At 42.8% G+C, this 25,657-nt stretch overlaps 1 protein-coding gene and 1 pseudogene across 1 annotated transcript in view; both read left to right on the top strand.

Moving 5' to 3' along the window:
- The window catches only part of LOC139418397 (transcriptional regulator ATRX-like), a 48,478-nt gene that overhangs the window by 3,059 nt on the left and 19,762 nt on the right, over window positions 1-25,657 (top strand). The window contains exons 2-15 of the mRNA XM_071167799.1: window positions 8,437-8,543; window positions 8,629-8,684; window positions 8,791-8,834; window positions 9,151-9,272; window positions 9,412-9,528; window positions 15,959-16,068; window positions 19,280-19,347; window positions 19,466-21,288; window positions 21,435-21,501; window positions 24,234-24,385; window positions 24,629-24,793; window positions 24,915-25,029; window positions 25,159-25,258; window positions 25,483-25,656. Of these exons, the coding sequence (XP_071023900.1) occupies window positions 8,437-8,543; window positions 8,629-8,684; window positions 8,791-8,834; window positions 9,151-9,272; window positions 9,412-9,528; window positions 15,959-16,068; window positions 19,280-19,347; window positions 19,466-21,288; window positions 21,435-21,501; window positions 24,234-24,385; window positions 24,629-24,793; window positions 24,915-25,029; window positions 25,159-25,258; window positions 25,483-25,656 (3,220 nt within the window). The remainder of the gene's footprint in view (window positions 1-8,436; window positions 8,544-8,628; window positions 8,685-8,790; window positions 8,835-9,150; window positions 9,273-9,411; window positions 9,529-15,958; window positions 16,069-19,279; window positions 19,348-19,465; window positions 21,289-21,434; window positions 21,502-24,233; window positions 24,386-24,628; window positions 24,794-24,914; window positions 25,030-25,158; window positions 25,259-25,482; window position 25,657) is intronic.
- On the top strand, window positions 1,070-1,640 carry LOC139419535 (protein transport protein Sec61 subunit beta pseudogene; annotated as a pseudogene).

Here is a 25,657-nt window from a genome sequence, read left to right as displayed (position 1 = left end):
AACCATGCCAGCTCAGGACCTCCACATCCGACTTCTTCACCTGCAGGATCGTCTGAGACCAGCCACCCGGACAATTGATGAAACTAAGGAGTATTTCTGTCTTTTAATAAAGCCCTTTTGTGGGGAATAACTCATTCTGATTGGCTAGTCCTGGCTACCCAGTGGGTGGGCCCATGTCCTCATAAGCCCACCCATGGCTGCGTCCTGCCCAGTCATGCGAAATCCATAGATCAGTGCCTAATTTATTTATTTAAATTGACTGGTTTCCTTATGAATTGTAACTCAGTAAAATTGTTAATTATTTGTTAAGTATAAATGTGATTTCTGTCATTCTGATCACCGTGGGTGGACACCCTAATGGGTTACACACCCAATGCGTAAATGTATGGTCAATTTCTCAAATGGTCGGTAAATTTAAATCTTCCTGGTCACGTTGTCCTCTGCCACGTTTTCCCACCGGAAATAAACAGTTGAAGTTGGAAGTTTACATACACTCAGGTTGGAGTCATTAAAACTAGTTTTTCAACCACTCCACAAATTTCTTGTTAACAAACTATAGTTTTGGCAAGTCCGTTAGGACATCTACTTTGCATGACACAAGACATTTTTCCAACAATTGTTTACAGACAGATTATTTCACTTATAATTCACTGTATCACAATTCCAATGGGTCAGATGTTTACATACACTAAGTTGACTGTGCCTTTAAACAGCTTGGAACATTCCAGAAAATAATGTCATGGCTTTAGAAGCTTCTGATAGGCTAATTGACATAATTTGAGTCAATTGGAGGTGTACCTGTGGATGTATTTCAAGGCCTTCATTCAAACTCAGTGCCTCTTCGCTTGACGTCATGGGAAAATCAAAAGAAATCAGCCAAGACCTTAGAAAAAAAAATTGTAGACCTCCACAAGTCTGGTTCATCCTTGGGAGTAATTTCCAAACGCCTGAAGGTACCACGTTCATCTGTACAAACAATAGTACGAAATTATAAACACCATGGGACCACGTAGCCGTCATACTGCTCAAGAAAGAGATGCGTGCCTTCTGAATTTGTGGCGATTTGTGTACTGCACTGCTGCCCTTTTGACGTGGACTTCAGTTTGAAGAACAGGTGAAGTTTTCTTCTTTTAAAGTGAAATCCAAAGTGCAACTTAAAATGCCTGGACCAGCATCAAGTGCAACTAATGTCGGTGCAGGGAGCCGATTCCCCCAGCAAGACAGCAGCCCCCCGCGCAGCAGGATCCACAGTCCGACAGAGGAAAGCAACGAGCAGTGGCAAACGCAGTGCAGGCAGGACCACAGCGTCAGCGGGCGGCACAGGGGGCATGTGGCGCTTCTACACTGAGGACTTACCAGGACTCAAAGTAGGTCCAGTACCAGTGCTAGTGATCAGTTTGCTGTTCATCGCGTCGGTCTTCATGCTGCACATCTGGGGGAAGTACACCCGCTCCTAAACCCCGCCCCATGACCCTTCACCCTCAATCCCTGAACCTGCGGCGCAGCTTCTTAACACATCAGACCTGGACCAAACAACCAACCAACCTGAATCCCCAACAACACTACTCGCCTGTCCCGGCGGGTGGTACAGCCCCAATCTGTCTGGTGTTCTCTTAGAGTAGGGCAACAGTCTAGTGTCCAACTCAAACTGAAATGCAGATCACCAGTGTGTTGACATTGAGCACAGATCATCTAGGACTGAATCCTGACATGAGACTCATCTCCTACTGGCTGCTGTAGGTCCTGTTAATGACAATGGGTGATTCCTCTCCAGTAAGGATCGGGCACCTAGTCCCCTCATCAGGACATCAGTAAGCATCTATATATTTCAGCCTGAATTGGAACCTGTAGATGTTTTGTTAACATCATTTGGACATTTTTATTGTGATAATGTACAATAAATGGACTCAAAACAGAATGCATCTTTTTAGTTGTCTCCTAGAGATGAACGTACTTTGTTGCGAAAAGGGTAAATCAATCCCAGAACAACAGCAAAGGACCTTGTACCTAATTCCTCCAGCATCTTCACAAAAGTATCTATATCCACAGTAAAACAAGTCCTATATCGACAACCTGAAAGGCCACTCAGCAAGGAAGAAGCCACTGCTCCAAAACCACCGTAAAAAAAGCCAGACTGCGGTTTGCAACTGCACATGGGGACAAAGATTGTACTTTTTAGAAAAATTTCCTCTGGTCTGATGAAGCAAAAATATAACTGTTTGGCCATCATGGCCATCGTTATGTTTGGAGGAAAAACGGGGAGGCTTGCAAGCCAAGAACACCATCCCAACCGTGAAACACAGGGGTGGAAGCATCATGTTGTGGGGGTGCTTTGCTGCAGGAGGGACTGGTGCACATCACAAAATAGATGGCATCATTAGGGAGGGAAATTATGTGGATATATTGAAGCAACATGTCAACACATCAGTCAGGAAGTTAAAGCTTGGTCCAAATGGGTTTTCCAAATGGACAATGACCCCCAAGCATACTTCCAAAGTTGTCAAAATGGCTTAAAGACAACAAAATCAAGGTATTGGAGTGGCCATCACAAAGCCCTGACCTCAATCCTATAGAAAATGTGTGGTCAGAACTGAAAAAGCGTGTGCGCGCAAGTAGGCCTACAAACCTGACTCGGTTACAGCAGCTCTGTCAGGAGGGATGGGCCAAAATTCACCCAACTTATTGTGGGAAGCTTGTGGAAGGCTACACGAAAAGTTTGACCCAAGTTAAACAATTTAAAGGCAATGCTACCAAATACTAATTGAGTGTATGTAAACTTCTGACCCACTGGGAATTTGATGAAAGAAATAAAAGCTTAAATCATTCTCTCTGCTATTATTCTGACATGTCACATTCTTAAAATGAAGTGGTTATCCTACCTGACCTAGGACTGGGAATTTTTACTCTGATTAAATGTCAGGAATTGTGAAAAACTGAGTTTAAATGTATTTGGCTAAGGTGTATGTAAACTTCCGACTTCAACTGTATGGCTTTGTGGAAATGCTAACCCTATAAAGGTGCTACACACAGGATGTATTTTAATATTTGCATTTTAATTTCAGAATTTACATAATATATCTGGCGATAATAGTGGAATGATAGTGTTTCACAGTATTACTTACCCACAATATTTGTGATATTCGCCTATTGATTTCTCCCGCCGGAGCGGCATCTGTTGTCAAACTGGGAAAGCTGTTTTGACTTTGGCTGTGTTTTCTAGTGAAAATCTAAATTTACTGGTTTCTAAAATTCTTCGCTGTTAGTTCAATTTCAGTTAGAGAACAAGCACTGGGTAATAAAGGGAATCCTTATCTAAATTGTTGTGAAATACACTACATGATCAAAAACATCTCACTCTAAAATCATGGGCATTGATATGGAGTTGATCCCCTTTTGCTTTAAACTGCTTAGGGCTGCAATCCTGTTAACGGGATCGATATGACAACAGCTAGTGAAAGTGCAGGGCGCCAAATTCAAAACAGAAATCTCATAATTAAAATTCCTCAAACATACATGTATCTTATACCGTTTTAAAGGTAATCTTGTTGTTAACCTCTTGATCCTACTTGAGACGCAGACGTCTCAACTAGGCACCTGGAAATGCAAATGCGCTACGCTAAATGCTAAATGTACTCGTTAAAACTCAAACGTTCATTAAAATATACATGCACGGTATTGAATTAAAGCTACACTCGTTGTGAATCTAGCCAACAAGTCAGATAAAAATGCTTTTCGGCAAAAGCATGAGAAGCTATTATCTGATAGCATGCAACACCCCAATATACCCGAAGGGGACGTAAACAAAATAATTAGCGTAGCCGGCGCTACACAAAAACGCAGAAATAAAATATAAAACATTCATTACCTTTGATATTCTTTGTTGGCACTCCTATATGTCCCATAAACATCACAAATTGGTCTTTTTCCCGATTTAAATCCGTCCATGTATGCCCAAAATATCCATTTGTATAGCCTGTCTGCTTCAGGAAAAAAGCTCTCTTCCAACACGCAACGTCATTTTTAAAAATGATATAAGTTGCCTATATTCTTTGACAAAACACTTCAACCTACTTTTGTAACCCAACTTTAGGTATTTGTAAACTTTAATAAGCGATCAAATTGATCACTGGGCGATCTGTATTCAATAGCAGCTACTCAAGAAAACAATGTCCATTTTTCAATCTTCCAAAATCGATTGTTGTAGGCTGGATGGAATGACGGATCTATTGGTAATGTCTCAAAGGATTTTTGTCAATAAAAATGTAAAATAAAAATTCCACACATCGTGTGGAAGCTGTAGGAATTGCATCCGTGTCCATATTAAATTTGGTGTCCTTTAAACAATACATGAAAGGGGCGCATGGATACTTTTTTTCAGCTTTCAGTGACCAGTTTTTCTTGCGCTTTTCGATGAAACACACGCTCTGTTATAGTCACAGCCGTGATTTAACCAGTTTTAGAAACTTCAGTGTTTTCTATCCACACATACTAATCATATGCATATACTATATTCCTGGCATGAGTAGCAGGACGCTGAAATGTTGCACGATTTTTAACAGAATGTTCGAAAAAGGAGGGGGTAGGATGAAGAGGTTAACCTATTGCGACGAGCAATCCCGTATCCGGGAGCGTAATTATAGCCTCAAGCTCATTAGCACATTAACTATTCATGAAAATCGCAAATGAAATAAATATATTGGCTCACAAGCTTAGCCTTTTGTTAACAACACTGTCATCTCAGATTTTCAAAATATGCTTTTCAACCATAGCTACACAAGCAGTTGTGTAAGAGTATTGATAGCTAGCATAGCATTAAGCCTAGCATTCAGCAGGCAACATTTTCACAAAAACAAGAAAAGCATTCAAATAAAATAATTTACCTTTGAAGAACTTCGGACGTTTTCAATGAGGAGACTCTCAGTTAGATAGCAAATGTTCAGTTTTTCCAAAAAGATTATTTGCGTAGGAGAAATCGCTCCGTTTTGTTCATCACGTTTGGCTAAGAAAAAAAAACCAAAAATCAGTCATTACAACGCCAAACTTTTTTCCAAATTAACTCCATAATATCGACAGAAACATGGCAAACGTTGTTTAGAATCAATCCTCAAGGTGTTTTTCACATATCTATTCGATGATAAATCACTCGTGGCAGTTTGGTTTCTCCTCTGAACCAAATGGAAAAATACATGCAGCTGGAGATTGCGCAATAATTTCGACGGAGGACACCAAGCGGACACCTGGTAAATGTAGTCTCTTATGGTCAATCTTCCAATGATATGCCTACAAATACGTCACAATGCTGCAGACACCTTGGGGAAACGACAAAGTGTAGACTCATTCCTTGCGCATTCACAGCCATATAAGGAGACATTGGAACACAGCGCCTCTAAAATCTGGGGCATTTCATGTTTGAAAATTTATCTTGGTTTCGCCTGTAGCATCAGTTCTGTGGCACTCACAGATAATATCTTTGCAGTTATGGAAACGTCAGAGTGTTTTCTTTCCAAAACTGTCAATTATATGCATAGTCGAGCATCTTTTCGTGACAAAATATCTTGTTTAAAACGGGAACGTTTTTCATCCAAAAAGGAAATACTGCCCCCAGAGGTTCAAGAGGTTAATGCAACCGCTGTGTCAGATTTCCCAAAAATTATACAGAAAAAGCAAACCATGCAATAATCTGGGACGGCACTCAGAAAAAAGAAAGAAAAATTACCCTCCATGTTGGAGTCAACAGAAATCACATTGTCAAAAGTAAGGGAATATTTATAATCTTCATCAGAATACACTCCCAGCAATCCTAGTTACACAATAAATGCATGATTTGTTTGATAATGTCCATTATTTATGTCCAAGTAGCTACTTTTGTTAGCGCGTTTAGTACACAAATCCAAACGCTCGTGCAGGTCCAGCCGAACGTCGGACGAAAACTTCAAAAAGTTACATTACAGATCGAAGAAACTTGTCAAACTAAGTATAGAATCAATCTTTAGGATGTTATCATAAATCTTCAATAACGTTCCAACCGGAGAATTCCTACGTCTGTAGAATTCCTATGTCCATGTGAAATGCGCATGACCAGGACCTGGCTCTCTGCCAGACCACTGACTCAAACAGCTCCCATCCGGCTCCAAAACACAGTAGAAGCCTCAGTCAAGTTTCTACAGATGGTTGACATATCCCACTGTGTATTCAATAGGGGCTGGGTTGAAAATCAACCAACCTCCAGATTTCCCACATCCTGTTTGGATTTCTTCTCGGGTTTTTGCCTGCCATATGAGTTCTGTTATACTCAGACATCATTCAAACAGTTTTAGAAACTTACGAGTGTTTTCTACTCCATACTAATAATAATATGCTTATATTAGCAACTGTGACTGAGGAGCAGGCCGTTTACTCTGGGTACCTCTGGGAACCTTTCATCCAAGCTACTCAATACTGCCCCTGCAGCCATAAGAAGATAACAGCCTCAAGTCTTCTGGGAAGGCTTTCTACTAGATGTTGGAAAATTGCTGTGGGGACTTGCTTCCATTCAGCCACGGGCGTTAGTGAGGTTGGGCAATGATGTTGGGCAATTAGGTGTGGCTTGTAGTCAGTGTTCCAATTCATCCCAAAGGTTTTCGAAGGGGTTGAGGTCAGGGCTCTGTGCAGGCCAATCAAGTTCTTCCACCGATTTTCGTCAAACCATTTCTGTATGGACCTAGCTTTGTGCACGGGGGCATTGTCATGCTGAAACAGGAAATGGCCTTCCCCAAACTGTAGCCTGTAAGTTGCAAGCACAGATGCTTCTAGAATGTCATTGTATGATGTAGCATTTCCCTTCACTGGAACTACGGGGCCTAGCCCGAACCATGAAAAACAGCCCCAGTCCATTATTCCTCCTCCACTTTACATTTGGCACTATGCATTGGTGCAGGTAGCGTTCTCCTTGCGTCCGCAAAACCCAGATTTTGTCCGTCGGACTGCAAGATAAAGAAGCCAGATGGTGAAGCTTGTTTTTGTCACACCAGGGAACACGTTTCTACTGCTCCAGAGTCCAATGGCAGCGAGCTTTACACCACTCCAGCCGACGCTTGGCATTGCACAAGGTGATCTTAGGCTTGTGTGCAGCTGCTCGGCCATGTTCTTGTGCTGACGTTGCTTCCAGAGGTAGTTTGGAACTCCGTAGTGAGGTTTGCAACTGAGGACAGACCATTTTTACGTGCTGCACGTTTCAGCACTTGGTGGTCCCATTCTGTAAGCTTGTGTGGCCTACCACTTTGCAGCTGAACCGTTGTTGCTCCTTGACATTTACACTTCACAATAACATCACCGCCTTGTATGGCAACTGCTCGGCATCTGACCGTAAGGCGCTACAGAGGGTAGTGTGAACGGCCCAGTACATCACTGGGTGCCAAGCTTCCTGCCATCCAGGACAAATATAATAGGCAGTCAGAGGAAAGCCCATAAAATTGTCAGACTCCAGTCACCCAAGTTAGACTGTTTTCTCTGCTACCGCACGGCATGCAGGACCGGAGCGCCAAGTCTAGGACAAATGCTCCTCAACAGTGTCTACCCTATTCATACCCTTCGACGTTTTCCACATTTTGTTATGTATGTTACTGTATGGTGCATCTTATCAATAACAAACTATCGTTTTTACAGCTGGTGGAAACCGGAAAGTAACCAGCATCAAACAGCTGTAAAAAAAAATTGTTTTGTTATTTGTTAGATATTTCACAGCGATTTATTGGTACAATGATTCACTACACTCTTCAGTGCTTGTTTAGACACAAACTGAAATTTAGTAGACGATGTAGAGTTTTACTAACCAGGAAATGACAGAGCGATTTCCACTAGATAACGAGGCCACAAAGTCAGAACAGCTTCCCATTTTGACAATAGTTGCTGTTCCGGCGGGAGAAATCAGTCGGCGAATATCACAGCTAATCACAACACGCGATTTAAGTAATCCTTTGAAACACTAGCGCAAGATATATTTAGACATATTCTGAAATTACAATGCCAAAAGGCAAACTAATCCTACTGTATGTGTTGCATCTTCTAAAAAATATATTTCTCACTGATATAAAATGTTTTCCTTATGTTTCCAAAACAAAACACGTATTGCTTGCGGTTCGGTTAATGTTTAGAGAAAGCGTTGGATCGCTTAACAAAATTCTTCCAGCAAGAAGATGCCTTCATCAATAGGTGCTTAAAGTAGTCAACGTCTATGAATGGGCTAGCATTAGGGTAAAATAGCTAGCTAGCCTATTGAATTGTGATAACTGTTTCTGAAGTAAAGGGACAGAAGGACAAGGACGGATATGTTCACATCATACCAGTAGCTATGGCATATCCACATACTTCGGAATTTAAACAAAGGTGTATAGCTTTCTAGAAAGAAACTTGTGAGGTATGCTGGATTTTTATTAATTTGGCTGTCATTCCTCTTAGCATTCCTCTTGGCACGAGCAAGCTCAATGTGTTGGTGACCAAACTGCATGGGTTCTTGGCTCATTCTCCAGAGGAAGATGACACACTGGTGACTGAAAGTCCTGAGGGTGAGAACTGTAATAAGTGCACCTTTAACTCAGTAGGTATAGTGGTGTTGTCTGGCCATTATTGTCTGCTGATTTTAATTCACAGGTATAATGACCAAGGACTGTGTGGAGCCACACTCAACAGACCGAACCTCCCTTGAGGTATTGACTTGAAAAATATCCGTATTGGCTGTTCTAGACCAAAGAGTATTTAGTATTGTTGCAGATCTAGAAGATGTAGTTATTACATATTTCTTGTTGAATACAGACCTCAACAGACGCCTTGAAGCAGTCCAGATGTGGTTCCAGGAGGTGGGCTTTCTTCTGATATTTTGAAATATGTGATAGTTTATGTACATGTTGTTTATGGACAGGAAACGCATAAAAACATTATCCTCTAATGCAGAGGTTTTCAAACATTTTGACGGGGACCCCAAGCCATTCCATATATTTGAGCTATTCCTGAGTTAGCATGCCCAATTCAACTTGTCAAGTAATTACACACCCTTATTGAGGTCAATCAGGTGAGCTAGTTTAGGGCTCCAACGAAATTGTGAGATGTCTGGGGGGGTCACTGAGGAGGTTTGAAAAACCACTGCTCTAATCGATGTCACTTGTTGTATTACAGAAAACCTTCCGTTGTGATTAAACACAGTGGACTGGATGAATCTGGTGCTTCAAATGAAAGTGATGATGACTGCTTGATCGTCAATTCAAACGGTTATCCTGATGTAACAAGATTGCCTAAAGGTTTGTTTTTCTGCTACTTCTTTCAATACTGTAAGGGGATATTAACACTGGAAATGCATAATGTATGACTGACTGGATTTATAAACAGAAAATGCCTTTGTTTCCATGCGTTTTGTTTTTACATGTCTTATGCACAAAGGTACTGCACTGGTGAGGCCTGAGCCGGTGGAAAATGTCAGAGATGACTTCCGAGGTACAGAATTCCATTGTGGAAAATCTGGTCATCTGAGGAGAGTTTTTCCCAGGAGACGTGGAGGTGAGCTTTCATGAATTAATATGAATATGCATATCCATTATCCTAAAAGTGTGCCGCAGAATGACAATGAATTCAAGTTTGTAATCAATCAAATCAAATTTGTACATGAGCAGATGTCAAGTGCTATACAGAGACCCAGCCTAAAACAGCAAGCAATGCAGATGTAGAAGCACGGTGGCTAGGAAAAACTCCCTATGAAGGCAGGAACCTGGGAAGGCAGGAACCTAGGGAAAAACCTAGAGAGGAACCAGGCTCTGAGGGGTGGCCAGTCCTCTTCTGGCTGTTCCAGGTGGAGATTATAAGGGTATATGGCCATTAAGCCCAGATTATTCTTCAAGATGTTCATCGGTGACCAGCAGGGTCAAATAACAATCAGTGGTTGTAGAGGGTGCAACAGGTCGGTACCTCAGGAGTAAATGTCAGTTTGCTTTTCATAGCCAAGCATTCAGAGGGTGAGACAGCAGGCGCAGTAGAGAGGGCAAGAAAGTTGGGGGAGGAACAGCAGGTCTGTGACAAGGTAGCACGTCCTGTGAATAGGTCAGGGTTCCATAGCCTCAGGCAGAACAGTTGGAACTGGAGCTGCAGTACGACCAGCTGGACTGGGGACAGCTAGGAGTCATCAGTCCAGGTAGTCCTGAGGCATGATCCTAGGGCTCAGGTCCTCCGGGAGTGGGGGAGAGAATTAGAGGGCACATACTTATATTCACACAGGACACTAGATGATAAGACAGGAGAATTACACCAGATATAACCCTAGCCCCCCCACCACATAGACTATTGCAGCATAGATACTGGAGGCTGAGACCGCGGAAGTCGTCCGACGAGACCCCCGGACAGGGCCAACCAGGCAGGATATAACCCCACCCACTTAGCCAAAGCACAGCCCCACACCACTAGAGGGATATCAACAGACAGGAAGATCACATCAGTGACTCAACCCACTCAAGTGATGCACCTCTCATAGGGACTGCAAGGAAGAGCACTAGTAAGCTAGTGACTCAGCCCCCAGCCCCCGTAATAGGGTCAGAGAATCCCAGTGGAGAGAAGGGCGCCGGCCAGGCAGAGACAGCAAGGGCGGTTCGACGCTCCAGTACCTTGCCGTTCACCTTCGGATCCCTCGGCCAGGTTAGCTTTGTAGGTTAGCAGTAAAACCTTTAAAATCAGCCCTTGCCTTAACAGGAAGTCAGTGTAGAGCGGAAGTTCTAGTCAAGATACTAGCAGTCGTGTTTAGCACTAACTGAAGTTTATTTAGTGCTTTAGCCTGGTAACCCAAGAGTAGAGCTTTGCAGTCCTCTAATCTAGAAGTGACAAAAGCATGGATTAGCTTTTCTGTGTAATTTTTTTGATAAAATGTTATATTTTTGCATTATTACGAAGATCGAAAAAAGATGTCCTATAAATATTCTTGATATGTTCGTCAAAAGCGAGATCAGGGTCGAGAGGAACGCTGAGGTCCTTCAGTTTTAATTGAGACGATTGTACAACCATCAAGATTAATTGTCAGATCCAACAGTAAATCCCTTTGTTTCTTGGGACCTAGAACAAGCATCTCTGTTTTGTCAGACTTTCAAAGTAAAACATTTGCCGCCATCCACTTCCTTATGTCTAAAGGACAGCCTATGTCTGTACACAGGCTTCCAGGGTAGGCAATTTTGGGGCTTCACCATGTTTCCTCGAAATGTACAGCTGTGTGTTGTCTGCATAGCAGTGAATGTTGACATTGTGTGCATCTCCAAGAGGTAGGGGTGTGTGTGTGTGTGTGTGTGTACAGTTGAACCCGGAGGTTTACATACACCTTAGCCAAGTACATTTACACTCAGTTTTTCACAATTCCTGACATTTAATCCTAGTAAGAATTCCCTGTTTTAGGTCAGTTAGGATCACCACTTTATTTTAAGAATGTGAAATGTCAGAATAATAGTAGAGAATGATTTATTTCAGCTTTTATTTCTTTCATCACATTCTCAGTTGGTCAGAAGTTGGCATACACTCAATTAGTATTTGGTAGCATTGCCTTTAAATTGTTTAACTTGGGTCAAATGTTTTGGGTAGCCTTCCACAAGCTTCCCACAATAACTTGGGTGAATTTCGGCCCATTCCTCCTGACAGAGCTGGTGTAACTGAGTCAGGTTTGTAGACCTCCTGAAATAATCTGTCTGTAAACAATTGTTGGAAAAATTACTTGTGTCATGCACCGACTTGCCAAAGCTATAGTTTGTTTACAAGACATTTCTGGAGTGGTTGAAAAACACATTTTAATGACTCCAACCTAAGCGTATGTAAACTTCCGACTTCAACTGTATGTTTGTGTGCGTGTATGTGGTCCTAAAACAGAACCTTGAGGAACACCGAAACGTACAATTGATTTGTCAGAGGACAAACCATTAATAGACTGATATCTTTCCGATAAATAAGATCTAAACCAGGCAAGAACTTGTCCGTGTAGACCAATTAGGGTTTTCAATCTCTCAAAAAGAATGTGGTGATCGCTGGTGTCAAAAGCAGCACTAAGGTCTAGGAGCACGTGGACAGATGCAGTCTGACGCTATTAAAAGGTAATTTACCACCTTCACGAGTGCAGACTCAGTGCTATGATGGGGTCGAAAACCAGAGTGAAGCGTTTTCAAGATGGCGTCTTTTATCTTGTTGTGTCCTGTGTATATATCTTTATCTTTGTGTATATTTTTCTTAACCCCAACTTCAACATACTCTCCTGCAGACTGCCTCACCCATTTTCTTTACTTCAGAACCGGAACCCCCAACAGAAGCTAGACAGCTAACTAGCTAGTAGTCAGCTAGCCACTGCTAGCTGTCATCAGCTAAACTTTAGCCCGGACAACTCCTGCCAGTCTGCACAATGCGATTCAACCCAGAGCGTATCGGACTTATTTTCTCTCCATATCCCTGGATTCCTACTGCAAGCTCTGAACCACTTCACCTGGGTCATCGGAGCTAGCGATTGGCTTCTCCTTCCTAACGTCTCTGTCACAAAGAAAGCGCCAATTAGCCTGGAGCTAGCCTATGCTAGGCCCATCTCTTGGCTAGCTGAAGAGGTCCATCAGCCAGTCCTTGGGCTACAATACCTATTTTGCCAATTGGCCTGGACCCCTTTTATTGCCAATCCGGAGCCCCGCCAATCCATCATGACTGGACTACCGACGTATTCTGCCCGAGGGGGTTTTTCAACTGGCTCCCCCATCGTGATGTCCCCTGAATGCCCATCTGCTAGCCTGCTAGCCGTGGCCCACTTGTTCTCTAGAACACACTGGACTGTTAGCTGAAGAGGTCCAAAAGCCAATTTTCTTGGGCTACAATACCTATTTTGCCTATTGGCCAGGACCCTTTTTCTACACGGAGCCCTGCTGATCCATCACGACTGATCTGCCGACGTAACCGCGTGGGGCTACAAGGGGCTACAACTGGCTTCTTCCGTTCCGATGTCTAAGGCCCTTCTGCTAGCCTGCTTGCCCCAGCCTGCTAGCTGTCTGAATCGCTGTGTCTCCAGCTCGCCCAGTTACTCACTGGACCCAATGATCACTCCGCTATGCATGCCTCTCCCTAATGTCAATATGCCTCGTTCATTGCTGTTTTGGTTAGTTATTATTGCCTTATTTCACTGTAGAGCCTCTAGCCCTGCTCAATACGCCTTAGCTAATAACCCTTTAGTTCCACCTCCCACACTTTGGTGACATCACCTGGTTTAAATTGTGTTTCTAGAGGCACTATCCCTCTCATTGTCACTCAATGCCTAGGTTTACCTCCACTGTATTCACATCCTACCATACCCTTGTCTGTACATTATGCCTTGAATCTATTCTACCGTGCCCAGAAACCTGCTCATTTTACTCTCTGTTCCGAAAGTACTAGACAACCAGTTCTTATAGCCTTTAGCTGTACCATTATCCTACTCCTCCTCTGTTTCTCTGGTGATGTAGAGGTTAATCCAGGCCCTGCAGTGCCTAGCTCCACTCTCATTTCCCAGGCGCTCTCATTTGTTGACTTCTGTAACCGTAAAAGCCTTGGTTTCATGCATGTTAACATTAGAAGCCTCCTCCTTAAGTTTGTTTTATTCACTGCTTTAGCACACTCTGCCAACCCGGATGTCTTAGCCGTGTCTGAATCCTGGCTTAGGAAGGCCACCAAAAAATCTGAAATTTCCATCCCTAACTATAACATTTGCCGACAAGATAGAACTGCCAGAGTTCTTTCTTACTAACCAGTTCTGTGCCCAAACAATTTGAGCTTCTACTTTTAAAAATCCACCTTTCCAGAAACAAGTCTGTCACCGTTGCCGCTTGCTATAGACCCCCTTCTGCCCCCAGCTGTTCCCTGGACACCACATGTGAAGTGTTTGCCCCCCATCTATCGTCAGAGCTTGTACTGTTAGGTGACCTAAACTGGAACATGCTTAAAACCCCGGACATCCTACAATCTAAGCTTGATGCCCTCAATCTCACACAAATTATCAATGAACCTACCAGGTACAACCCCAAATCCGTAAACATGGGCACCCTCATATATATATATATATATATCTCTCTCTCTCATCTGAACCAACCTGTGCTCCAAATACACCTCTGCTGTCTTCAACCAGGAACTCAGCGATCAATGCCTCATTGCCTGTGTCCATAATGGGTCTGCGGTCAAACTATCACCCCTGATCACTGTCAAACGCTCCCTAAAACACTTCAGCGAGCATGCCTTTCTAATCGACCTGGTCCGGGTATCCTGGAAGGATATTGACCTCATTCCGTCAGTAGACGATGCCTGGTTACTTTTTAAAAGTGCTTTCCTCACCATCTTAAATAAGCATGCCCCATTCAAAAACCTGACGGCCTGTTGTCCGAACCTCTGGCAGTCTCTATGGGGGTGCCACAGGGTTCAATTCTTGGGTCGACTCTCTTTCTCTGTATACATCAATGATGTCACTCTTGCTGCTGGTGATTCTATGATCCACCTCTACACAGACGACACCATTGTGTGTACTTCTGGCCCTTCTTTAGACACTGTGTTAACTAACCTCCAGACGAGCTTCAATGTCATACAACACTCCTTCCGTGGCCTCCAACTGCTATTAAATGCATGTAAAACTAAATGCATGCTCTTCAACCGATCGCTGCCCGCACCCGCCCGCCCGACTAGCATCACTAATCTGGACGGTTCTGACTTAGAATACGTGGACAACTACAAATACCTAGGTGTTTGCTTAGACTGTAAACTCTCTGTCCAGATTCACATTAAGCATCTCCAATCCTAAATTAAATCTAGAATTGGCTTCCTATTTCGCAACACAGCATCCTTCACTCACGCTGCCAAACACCCTCGTAAAAGTGACTATCCTACCGATGCTTGACTTCGGCGATGTAATTTACAAAATAGCCTCCAACAATCTACTCAGCAAACTGGATGTAGTCTATCACAGTGCCATCCGTTTTGTCACCAAAGCCCCATATACTACCCACCACTGCGACCTGTATGCTGTCGTTGGCTGGCCCTCGCTTCATATTCCTCACCAAACCCACTGGCTCCAAGTCTTCTACAAATCTTTGCTAGGTAAAGCCCCGCCTTATCTCAGCTCACTGGTCACCATAGCAACACCCATCCATAGCACGTGCTCCAGCAGGTATAGCAACTCCTCTTTTGGCAGCCTTTCCTTCCAGTTCTCTGCTGCCAATGACTGGAACAAACTGCAAAAATCACTGAAGCTGGAGACTCATATCTCCCTCTCTAACTTTAAGCACCAGCTGTCAGAGCAGCTCACAGATCACGGCATCTATAAATAGCCCATCTGTAAATAGCCCATCCAACTACCTCATCCCCCATACTGTTATTTATCTCTACTTGCACACATCTTCTGCACATCCATCACATCGCCACTATGGCCTATTTATAGCCTTCCTCCCTTATCCTACCTCATTTGCACACACGCTATATAGACTTTTTATATTGTATTATTGACTGCATGTTTGTTTATTCCATTACTGCCACTTTAAGTGAGTTTGGTACACATCCGGAGGATAGGGTGCAATTTACTATGTTCCACATAGGAGGGCCAAGCACAGGAAGTAGCTCTTTTAGTAGTTGGAATAGGGTCCAGTATGCAGCTTGATGGTTTAGAGGCTGTTACTATTTTCATGAATGTGCCAAGAGATACAGGATTAAAAAACTTGAGTGTCTCCTTGATCCTAGATCCTGGCAGTTCTGTGCAAACAACTGAGCATTGGAGAAATATGCAGATTCAAAGAGGAGTCCATAATTTGATTTCTAATGATCATGATCTTTTCATGGAAGAAGTTCATGAATTCATCACTGCTGAAGTTGAAAGCCATCCTCTCTTGGGGAATGATGCTTTTTCCTAGCCAGCCTAAAACCCCAAAGAGCAAGCAATGCAGACTTTGAAGCATTGGTTGATCGATTGTGTGTTTTGTAGGAGGTGAACACTTGGCGATTGTTAGCTGTACAGCCTGTGGCCAGCAAGTTAACCACTTCCAGAGGGACTCCTTCAATCAGCATCCGGTACTCAAAGTACTTATTTGCAAGGTGAGGTGAACCTGGGTCTGTCAAAGATTGGGACAATTATAGTGAACACAAATATAAACGCAACATGCAACAATGGCAAAGATTTTACTGCATTACGGTTTATATACGGAAATAAGTCCATTTAAATAAATAAATTAAGCCCTAATCTATGGATTTCACATGACTGGGAGTCCATATGTTGGTCAGATACCTTAAAAGAAAACCACTCAGTATCTGGTGTGACCACCATTTGCGTCATGCAGCGTGACACATCTCCTTCACGTAGAGTTTATCAGGCGGTTGATTTTGTCCTGTGGAATGTTGTCCCACTCCTCTTTAATAGCTGTGTGAAGTTCCTGGATATTGGCATGAATTGGAACACGCTGTCAATCCAGAGCATCCCAAACATGCCCAATGTCTGGTGATTATGCAGGCCATGGAAGAACTGGGTCATTTTCAGCTTCCAGGAATCAGGAACAGATCCTTACGACATGGGGCTGTGCATTATCATGCACGACAATGGCCCTCAGGATCTTCTCATGGTATCTCTGTGCATTTAAATTGCTGTCTATAAAATGCTATTGTTTGCTGTCCGTAGCTTATGCTGCCCATACCATAACGCCACCATGGGGCACTCTGTTCACAACGTTGACATCAGCAAACCGCTCACCCACACATCGCCATACACGTGTTCTGTGGTTGTGAGCCAGTTGGATGTTCTGCCAAATTCTCTAAAATAACATTGGAGGAGGCTTATGGTAGCGAAATTAGCATTAAATTCTCTGGCAACATCTGTTGGACATTCCTGCAGTCAGCATGCCAATTGCACACTCCATCAACTTGAGACATCTGTGGCATTGTGTTGTGACAAAACTGCACATTTTAGAGTGGCTTTTTATTGTCCCCAGCACAAGATGTACCTGTGTAATGATTAGGGCTGTCCCCGACAAAATCAAAAATCTTGGTCGACCGAAAGTCGTCTGTTCAATTGCTCAACATTTTTAAACATGCATTTTCCGTATATAGACACACCCTATATGTTTTAATAAAATAAACTATATGCATTGAGTTTGTCTGATGCTTACGGTTGGATTCCTCGAGGGCGCCAGAGATTTCGATAACCAGAAGAAAAAAAACTTAACCTGACCCAACTATTCTCCGCCCGCTCCTGCTGGCTTTCGCACATTCTGCCATTACTCTCCTGAAGTTGCCGGTAATGGGCTACATGAGGAGTTGGCCACCTTTCTCATGTGGAATGCCAATTTATCTTACCATTTCTACTGATCTGCGTGCCAGTTATGGTTTTCAAATGCACATTTTAGTGAAACAGTTTATTTTTTAATAATGTCTTAAAAAATATCTTAATCATTGTCATGTGGTTAATCAACATTCAATATAAATGAAAAAGATACAAACATAAAAAGTTACTTCTATTGCCATTGCCAACTACTTTAAAAAAGCCTACATAAAGCCAACAAATAAAAACATTGTGCCTGCAGGTAGAATTTTTTTTTCTTCTTAGAAATCAGATTGGCTACACACTGCCTGTTTGCAACAAACTTGAAACATTGTATCAACTATTAACTTGGGTCCAGCCAAAACTTGCTCTAGCGAACTTGCAACATTGTATAAAATATTCTGCGTCCTCAATTTCCTGTGCCAGTGAGCTTGGGACAGACATTTGTAGGCTATTTGCGCAAAGGATAAGAAGCTGTGCTTGACTTGGGCAGAAGTTCACCTGAGCTGAGTACCAGCACCTCAAATGTTCTACTGCTTGAACTCCTGTTCCTCTTATAGAATATTAGCTCTAAAGTATTGTGGAGCTTAAATGAGTACCAGAACCTATTTCAGTCCAAGTCCAGCACTGACATTTCCACTGGATCAGAGCAGAGCATGACATTTTTCCCTTTCTTGCTGAGTGGTTATCGAAAGGGAGAACACTGGAAATATTTTCAAATACATTGATGAACTATTGTCATTCTCAATGGATAGAAAACATTGAGGTGAAGAAAACATTACTTTGAGGAGCTCCACAGGAGCTGGTGGTGCGTTAAGCCAATCATAAATGTGCCGTTTGTGGATCCGATTAGTATTTCTATGCCTGCATTTGTGCGCAGGCCACTTCTGTGTATGCGTCCTTACTCAACATTGACAGGGGTGTTCCAAACAAAAGACGATGACTAAATTGACAGAACTTGTAAATGGAATTAAATAAACCGAAAGTTGTTTCTCACAAGTATAGCATAGGTTATGGACTTTGTAAATAATATGTCCACTCCGACAAAAGACTGGAATAATATTGAATGCATTAAAAGAAATGACCGTAACCAAAGTAACAAACGTTAGATTAGGAATTAACGGTTAATTTACTACTGGTGATATGTCATGGAGTTGATATACACTAATAATCAAATGCAAACAATTCACACAATGAAGATATGAAACAGTGAATGCACAAATTGGTGGGAGAGAAGTGCATTGTGCATCTGGGTGCATGGTCAATCACACGTCTGCATTGGCCATGCAGGATTTATGGTGATATGGCCTCCACAGATGTCAGGGCATTCATTCTTCTTGCGCTTTGCGGAGCAGGATGTGCTGCCCCCACCTTCCGTCAACCCATCATGTCAATGGGGAGCTATACAGAGCCCTCCGCATTAAAACATTTGGGAGGCGCATGGCGATGTGGTACAGAGCTCGATTTGGCCTCTGCATGCCTCTGGAGGCTCCGCAATTGTCACACCTGCAATATGGAGCCGCCGACCACATTTTCGAATTGAGTATAAATGGGCTTTTAGTCCAAGACTCCAATGGATTAGTTCACTGAGATGGGCGCATATATACACTTGTTACTGCTCAGCTAAAACAATCTCTGTCGACCAACAGCCTAACGACCAAACAATAGACCAGTCAACTAATTGGGGTCAACCCTAGTAATGATCATGCTGTTTAATCAGCTTCTTCATATGCTACACCTGTCAGGTGGATGGATTATCTTGGCAAAGGAGAAATGGTCACTAAATGTAAACAAATTTGTGCACAACATTTTAGGGGAAATAAGCTTTTTGTGCATATGGAACATTTCTGGGATATTTTATTTCAGCTCATGAAACATGGGACCAACACTACATGTTGCATTTATATTTTTGTTCAGTGTGTCATTCTCCAAAAATATTTTGTTGAGCTTAGCTACATTTTTGGAGGCTTTGTCCTTATTGTCTTATTTTCTCAGTCTTGTTTCAAGTATTACTCAAGTGATGACATCAGCAAGGATTGTGATGGCCTGGATGAACAGTGCAGGTACGATGGGGTGGTTCTCCTAAACAAAAAGATGCTGCAAGCAAATCATGAGACGTTAAAAAACATACAGGTTGTTACGTTAATCATTACTTCAAACTACTATATTTGCTTCTTACAGATGGTGTGCAGAGGGGGGAAACCTGATCTGCTGTGACTTTTGCCCCAACGCCTTCTGTAAGAAATGCATTTTGCGTAATCTGGGGCGAAAGGAGCTGTCTGGCATCCTAGATGAGGAGAGTAAGTGGTACTGCTACGTATGCAGCCCAGCGCCTCTTCTAGACCTGGTCGTCGCCTGTGACAACGTTCTTGACAACCTGGGGAGTTTGTGGCAAGACCACCGCAAGAGGGGCAGAGGTGATGGCAAATCTGGACATTGTGACTCCCATCCCAGGCATTCTCAAAACATTCCCACGGGTCATTGGAACCATAGTGGCATGGATGGTCATGTGGTGTTCAACTACAACACCCTTCAAATTCCAGAGGAGATGGCCAAAAAGGCAAAAAACCTTGTGGACTCTACAAACACTGTAAACACAACTTTTGTGAAATTCATTAAAGGTGGAATGGATTTTAAGCGACAATACTTGAAGACTTTCCAGTCAGTACTAAAGGGTCTGAAGAAGTCCCACACAGCTCTGGAGGAAGCCCTTTGGGAGGAGTTCAAAGAGATTGGTCTGCCAAAAGATGGGGGAAACCCCACTTTTGGTACTGATGCACCTCAACAAGCACAAGAGGGTTGTGTGGAAATGGACATTGTTGATAAAAATTGCCTGCATTACTTAAAGAAAATTGCATCTGAACATTTGGAAGAGAATGATTCAGACTCTAAAGGCTTTACGGATGATGAAAGGCCTTCGTCCTCAAGTGAAATGAAAGGTGTCCTTGGCACAGAGATAATACCCCGTCGAGGTAGAGGCAGGCCACGGAAAAACTCCAAACCCGGAGAAGATCCTTCCAACATGACAAAACAACTGGTGGTGCAACTTACACCTGTCCCTGTTGAAAAACAGCCACCCTCTGGCCCCCCAGAGTTGGAGTTGGAGTTGGAGGCGGAGGAAAAAAAGGAGTTGGAGGAAGAAATAAAAGAAAAAGTGGATGAACGTAAGCGGGACTGTGAATCTATTGAACCTGCAACAGAAGGGGAGTATGAATCTGCTGAGGAGGGAAACAAATCTCTTGTGCTGGAACTGGAAGATGAACCAGAGAATAGACGCTCACCTCGGGTAAAGACCACACCCTTACGCAGGCCAGGTGAGGGCAAGACCAAGTCTACCCCCTCAGGCGCTGACAGTGAGGGTGACTCCGACCCTGATACCAGCCCCAATGTTGAAGTGCCTCAAGGAGCTGATGAGGGAGGGCTTGGGAGAGGAATTGAAGACTCGGACTCCGATGAGGTCCCTGCAGTCCTTCAGCGGGCAGCCATGGCTCGCAGTTCAGACGAAGCCGGGAGTGACGATGGAGACCATCGGAGCGTGACCAAGAAATGCCTCTTCGGCCTGAAGAAGAACACTGCCCTCTCTCCAGAAAGAGTGGTCCGCAAACGCAAGGTGCAAGACCGCTCCTCTGACTCCGACTCCTCCAGTGACAATCCAGACCTGCAGAAGGAGATCAAGACTATGAGCAGGCCCAGGGGGAGGCCTCGGAAGGTTAAGAGAGAGGATGACCCTACCCCCAGCAAGAATAGTCCACAACAACCGGGCAGACCTCGGAAGGTCAAGAAAGAGAATGAATCTGCTTTCAGCAAGGAGGGTAATACCCAGGTAACCAAGCCTAAAAGCACACCTCGGTCCCAGCAGAAAACAAAGCAGTCGCCATCCTCTTCCAGTCAAGAAGAGGGAGACCAGGATTCTGAGTCTAGCGACGACAGTGGTGACCAGAAGATTAAGCCTATCACTGAGGAGGTGGCCTTACTGGGGTCAGCAGCTTTCCACCAGTCATCTGGTGAGTTGGTCGCTCACTTTCTCTACACTTTTGAGGCAAACCACTGCATTCATGAGCTGTATTTCAACCCTTTTCAGGTAGCCATGTAGATTTCATCATTGGCAAATGTTGAACTGACCTTTTTTTTTTGTACTCTTAACCTGTAGGCGATGAAGAGCAGACCCGGTCTAGGCCTTCTTGGGATGCAGAAGATGATGACGATCCAGAAAATAGGTATGGTTCCGAACAAACGGACTTAGCGTTTGTAATACACCCTAGGCGCGGGAGAAAGGCCACGCCACGGAACTCTAAGTTGGGTGCTAATAATGGTGACTCCTCCGTTGTCAAGACCCCTTCCCAATCAATCCTGTCTCGTCCAACCCGCAGCTGCAGTAAACCAGCAGCTATCCCATACAATTTCTAGTGTAGAGCAGAGGTACCGTGTCAAGCACAGGGAGAAACCCCTCCTTACACCTTGCTAAGGCTGTGTTATGAATGATAGGCTACTTATGCCACTGTTTTCATTTACCTTTTTCTTAATTTTTTTTTGAAAATGTAATTTAAAGTTAAATGTGAGTTGTCTATTAGCAGAATGTGGCATCATTTGTCCATGTCTGTGCATTTCAAGGTGATTAAGAGGGGAAAATGCTGGTTATCGTATTAATTTGCACAAAAGCCTGATGCACTTATTAAAACAGATTAAACAAATTATTTTATACCTCATAGTTTCTCATTGGTCAACAATACTGTAAGTCATCCTTATTTCTTCCACATATAGTATTCTAGTTTTTACCAAAAAGAACAGTATACTGTATATTAAGTATTTTAACCCATGTTAAAGGTATCGATTGCATTATTTGTTAATAGTGTGATTACACTTTCTTTTTTTAATAAAAGCTAATGAACCACACCAGGGTACTGAATACACACCTGAACGTACCCTTAGACTTAATTTACAGGTCTGGCTATATTTATCTTTGACTATACTAGGGGTGAATTACATTCCTGTCACTGGGAATTGGTCATCATGGAGTTTGATGTCATTTCTTAAGTGACTGGAATTTGGACCCCAACCCTCATATTATACATCCCCTAATGGTCAGTTCATGATCAGGTATTCTTTAGGGGGACCGTATTGTACATGACTGCACCCTTCTGGCCGCTGGATGTTGCCCATTTCTCTAAGGCAGTGTAAAAGCATACACATTACTGCTAGTATTAGGTGTTGGTGTATGGTTACTGTATGGAAGATTTTTTTTTTCTTGATATATTTGAAGTGCATGTGCAATATGCCAGTGGTGAAGTGGCTGTATTTAGCACTGCTATTCTGACACAGTTGAGTACTAATACGATGGGTTGACTATCCAATGATTCTCTGAACAGACTGGAAAACTATCTATTCTGCTTGATTGAATCTTTAACATTATATGATTTATTGCTTCTGGCCAGGTTGAGGGCTTAGCCAAGAAAGAGGACTTGTGATGCGAAACAGCAGTATACCAAAGACACTGATTATAAGACTGTACTGTATTTGACTTTCTTTGTGCCTTTTTTCACCACAGGCACCTAGCTGAATTTCTTGTATGCTTTGTTTGTGATACTAATTGCATAATCATATTTAGAGTATTTTCATGTTTGTTTTGCATGCAAGGCCATATTTATTGGCCATTTACCTACATTTTAAATGATTTAAAAACCTAATTTAATGCAATTGTTTTTTACTTTGGAGGAGCTCGATGCCTAATAGCAACCGCTCTTCAAGCTGGTCCTGTAGAATGGTTGTAATGCATTTTATTCAACCACAACTTTGTCCTCTTGTGACCTCTGAGGTCAGCCTTACAACATTGCTGTGAGACGAGGAGACATGTTGTCTTACATAGTGAAGTGTCTTTTTGTTCTTCCATTTTCCCAGTTTAAACACTTGCGGTAAGGCATCAGGCCCAGGCTGTTGCCGGCCGCTGCTGTTTGATACTGCCTCATATGAGGGGCCCTCCTCATGTAAACTTACTTCTCGCTGAGGCTTCATCTGAGGCTTCATTCAACTATTATTCTGCCAAAAGGATTGTTTCTTAAAAACATATTCATGTGTAAGTAGATACATGTATTTCACCGAATATTGAACTTCGTAAAAAGCCCAACAAAACCTTTTTTTTTTTCTTTTTTTTTTTTTAACCCCACAAACTATTTCCTGCATACCACCTAAAATAAAAGTGGTTGTAAGAACTTATTTTCAAATTGAACTAATAATTATTCTGTCATTAGCTCTGAGGTGCTGGAGTGTTAGCCTTGTTAAAGGCCTGTTGTAGAGCATGCGTTAAACCAAGGATATGTTCTTACTTTTGTCATTGACTGAACTCTGTAAGAGAAACTATCCGTTGTAATAAATGAATACCCTTTATAATGTCTCTTATGTCTTCATTATTCTATATAGGACCAGCTTTGTTCATCTTGTGAGTGATACGTCTTAGATGTTTGTTTTGGAGGGGAGGGGTTGATTCAAATGTGCTTACAAAGTCGTTATCTGGCCTTTGACTCCTCAATGTGTTGCGTTTTTAACATTAAATTAAGTGAAATGGTCTTTGACAGAGCATTTCAGCTGTCTATTTGGTCACATAACAGATATTTACATCAGTAAAGAAAGAAAAACATTCAACCACTTAAAGCAATGGCCTGTCCCCCCCCCCTCATAATTATTTTAAAACTGTATTGTCGGTTGTTTACAGGTCAGGGAATGCAAAGAGGTATTAGAATAGCTAGCATTGTTATTTTCATTAATTCTAGAAGAAATGTATCTCCTGGTGATATTGCTAAGTTTAAGATGAAATCCTGCGTCTTGATTGTAAATTCCTATGTAAGACCAGTTCCTTTAGAGAATCAACCTATTAAGCAGGGCTTGTTGGATTTGATGTGATGATCGTTAAAATGATCCTCCGGTCCCTTTTCCCTCTCTTCCTTGCTTCTGAAAGAATCGCTAAGAAAATGCTCTTGGCCCAAATCAAAGCCAACTACTCATCGGGGGAGGATTTCTCTTCAGACGAGGAGTCATCACAGGAAGATGAATCTGACAGGGAAGAAAAGGCGCAGGAAGAGGGGAAAGATCAAAGCTCAGATGAGAATGGTAAGTGATCCCTCCTTTCCTCCACCGACATTTCCATTTTTTTAGTTTTTTTTGTCATTAAGCTGAAATACTGTCCTGACATGACCTGTTTCTTATTAACTGGGCATTTTAGAGTAGGCCCATATTGTAATTGTGGTGATCTAAGACATCGCCATGTGTCACTGCTTATTAGTGTGCAGGTTGAATGAACATTTGCAATAGGAATATTATGTCCTCCTGACATTATTCATGTTTCTGCTGCAGGGGAGACCTCCAGTTTGACCTCTGACTCTGAGTCCAGTAAAACTCGTCACAGACACTGTCTGCTACGCCACAAGCTCAGCCTTGACGATGGAAATCCAAGTGATCAGAAAACAGCTGAAGAAAATGGGAACGAGCAGAGAGTCAAGAAGTCTAGAAGAACCGAAGGTGTGTGTGGGATGGGTTCTGTGGAACGACTTTATGATTGGATACCATCAGTGCCCTAGACTAGTTTTGGAGTTGGTCCAATTACTTTGAACTTATTTTCTGCTTTCTTCCATCGCCTCAGGTGAGACATTGGAGAGCCAGAGTAGTGATGATAGCCAATCAGAGCAGGAAGAGTCTGGTATGAGTGAAGAGCTGAGCCAATCTGAGAACGAGGGCAATGAACAGAAGCCCAAAAGGTAAGAAGACTAATTTGTTTTGTCAATGCTGCTAATCTGGAAGGAAACCATGTTTTCTGTCATTGTTACATGTAATTGTGGTTGCATTATTTTTATTAGTGAAATATCTTTGCTCTTTTGTCTCCTTAGCTCATCTACCTCTAGAGTCGAGAGGGAATCAGTCCGTAGTTATCTACAGAAGAAGCAGCAGCCCTCATATATTGTGCTGTCTGACTCCAGCGTCGATAAGGTAATAACGAGTGGATGTCACCATCTCATCTTACCTTTGCATGATCAGTCGACCTTTTAAATTCTTCTTAATAACTTCATGATGTGCAACTATTTGATTTCTGAGAGGTATGATCATCATTCTGCTATTCTTGTTTACTGTTTGTGTATCAGGTGCTAAATGTTAAATTGTACTGGTAAAAGCGTTGTTGTGGTTGTGACCTCCGGATCTGTCTATCTAAACAGAGTGAAGATGACGAGAAGGACGGAGACAACAAAGGTACACCTAAGGGCCGCAAGAAGATCCGCAGAATCATCATAGATGAGCACCTCCGCTCAGAGACCCAGAGAGCCCTGAAGGAGGAGGAGGATAGATGCAGACGCCTGGCAGACAGAGAGCAGAGGGAGGACTTCAGAGAGG

Source organism: Oncorhynchus clarkii, chromosome 10, assembly GCF_045791955.1.
Source record: "Oncorhynchus clarkii lewisi isolate Uvic-CL-2024 chromosome 10, UVic_Ocla_1.0, whole genome shotgun sequence".
In the NCBI taxonomy this organism is placed as follows: Eukaryota; Metazoa; Chordata; class Actinopteri; order Salmoniformes; family Salmonidae; genus Oncorhynchus; species Oncorhynchus clarkii.
This window is presented reverse-complemented; position numbering and strand designations above follow the sequence as displayed.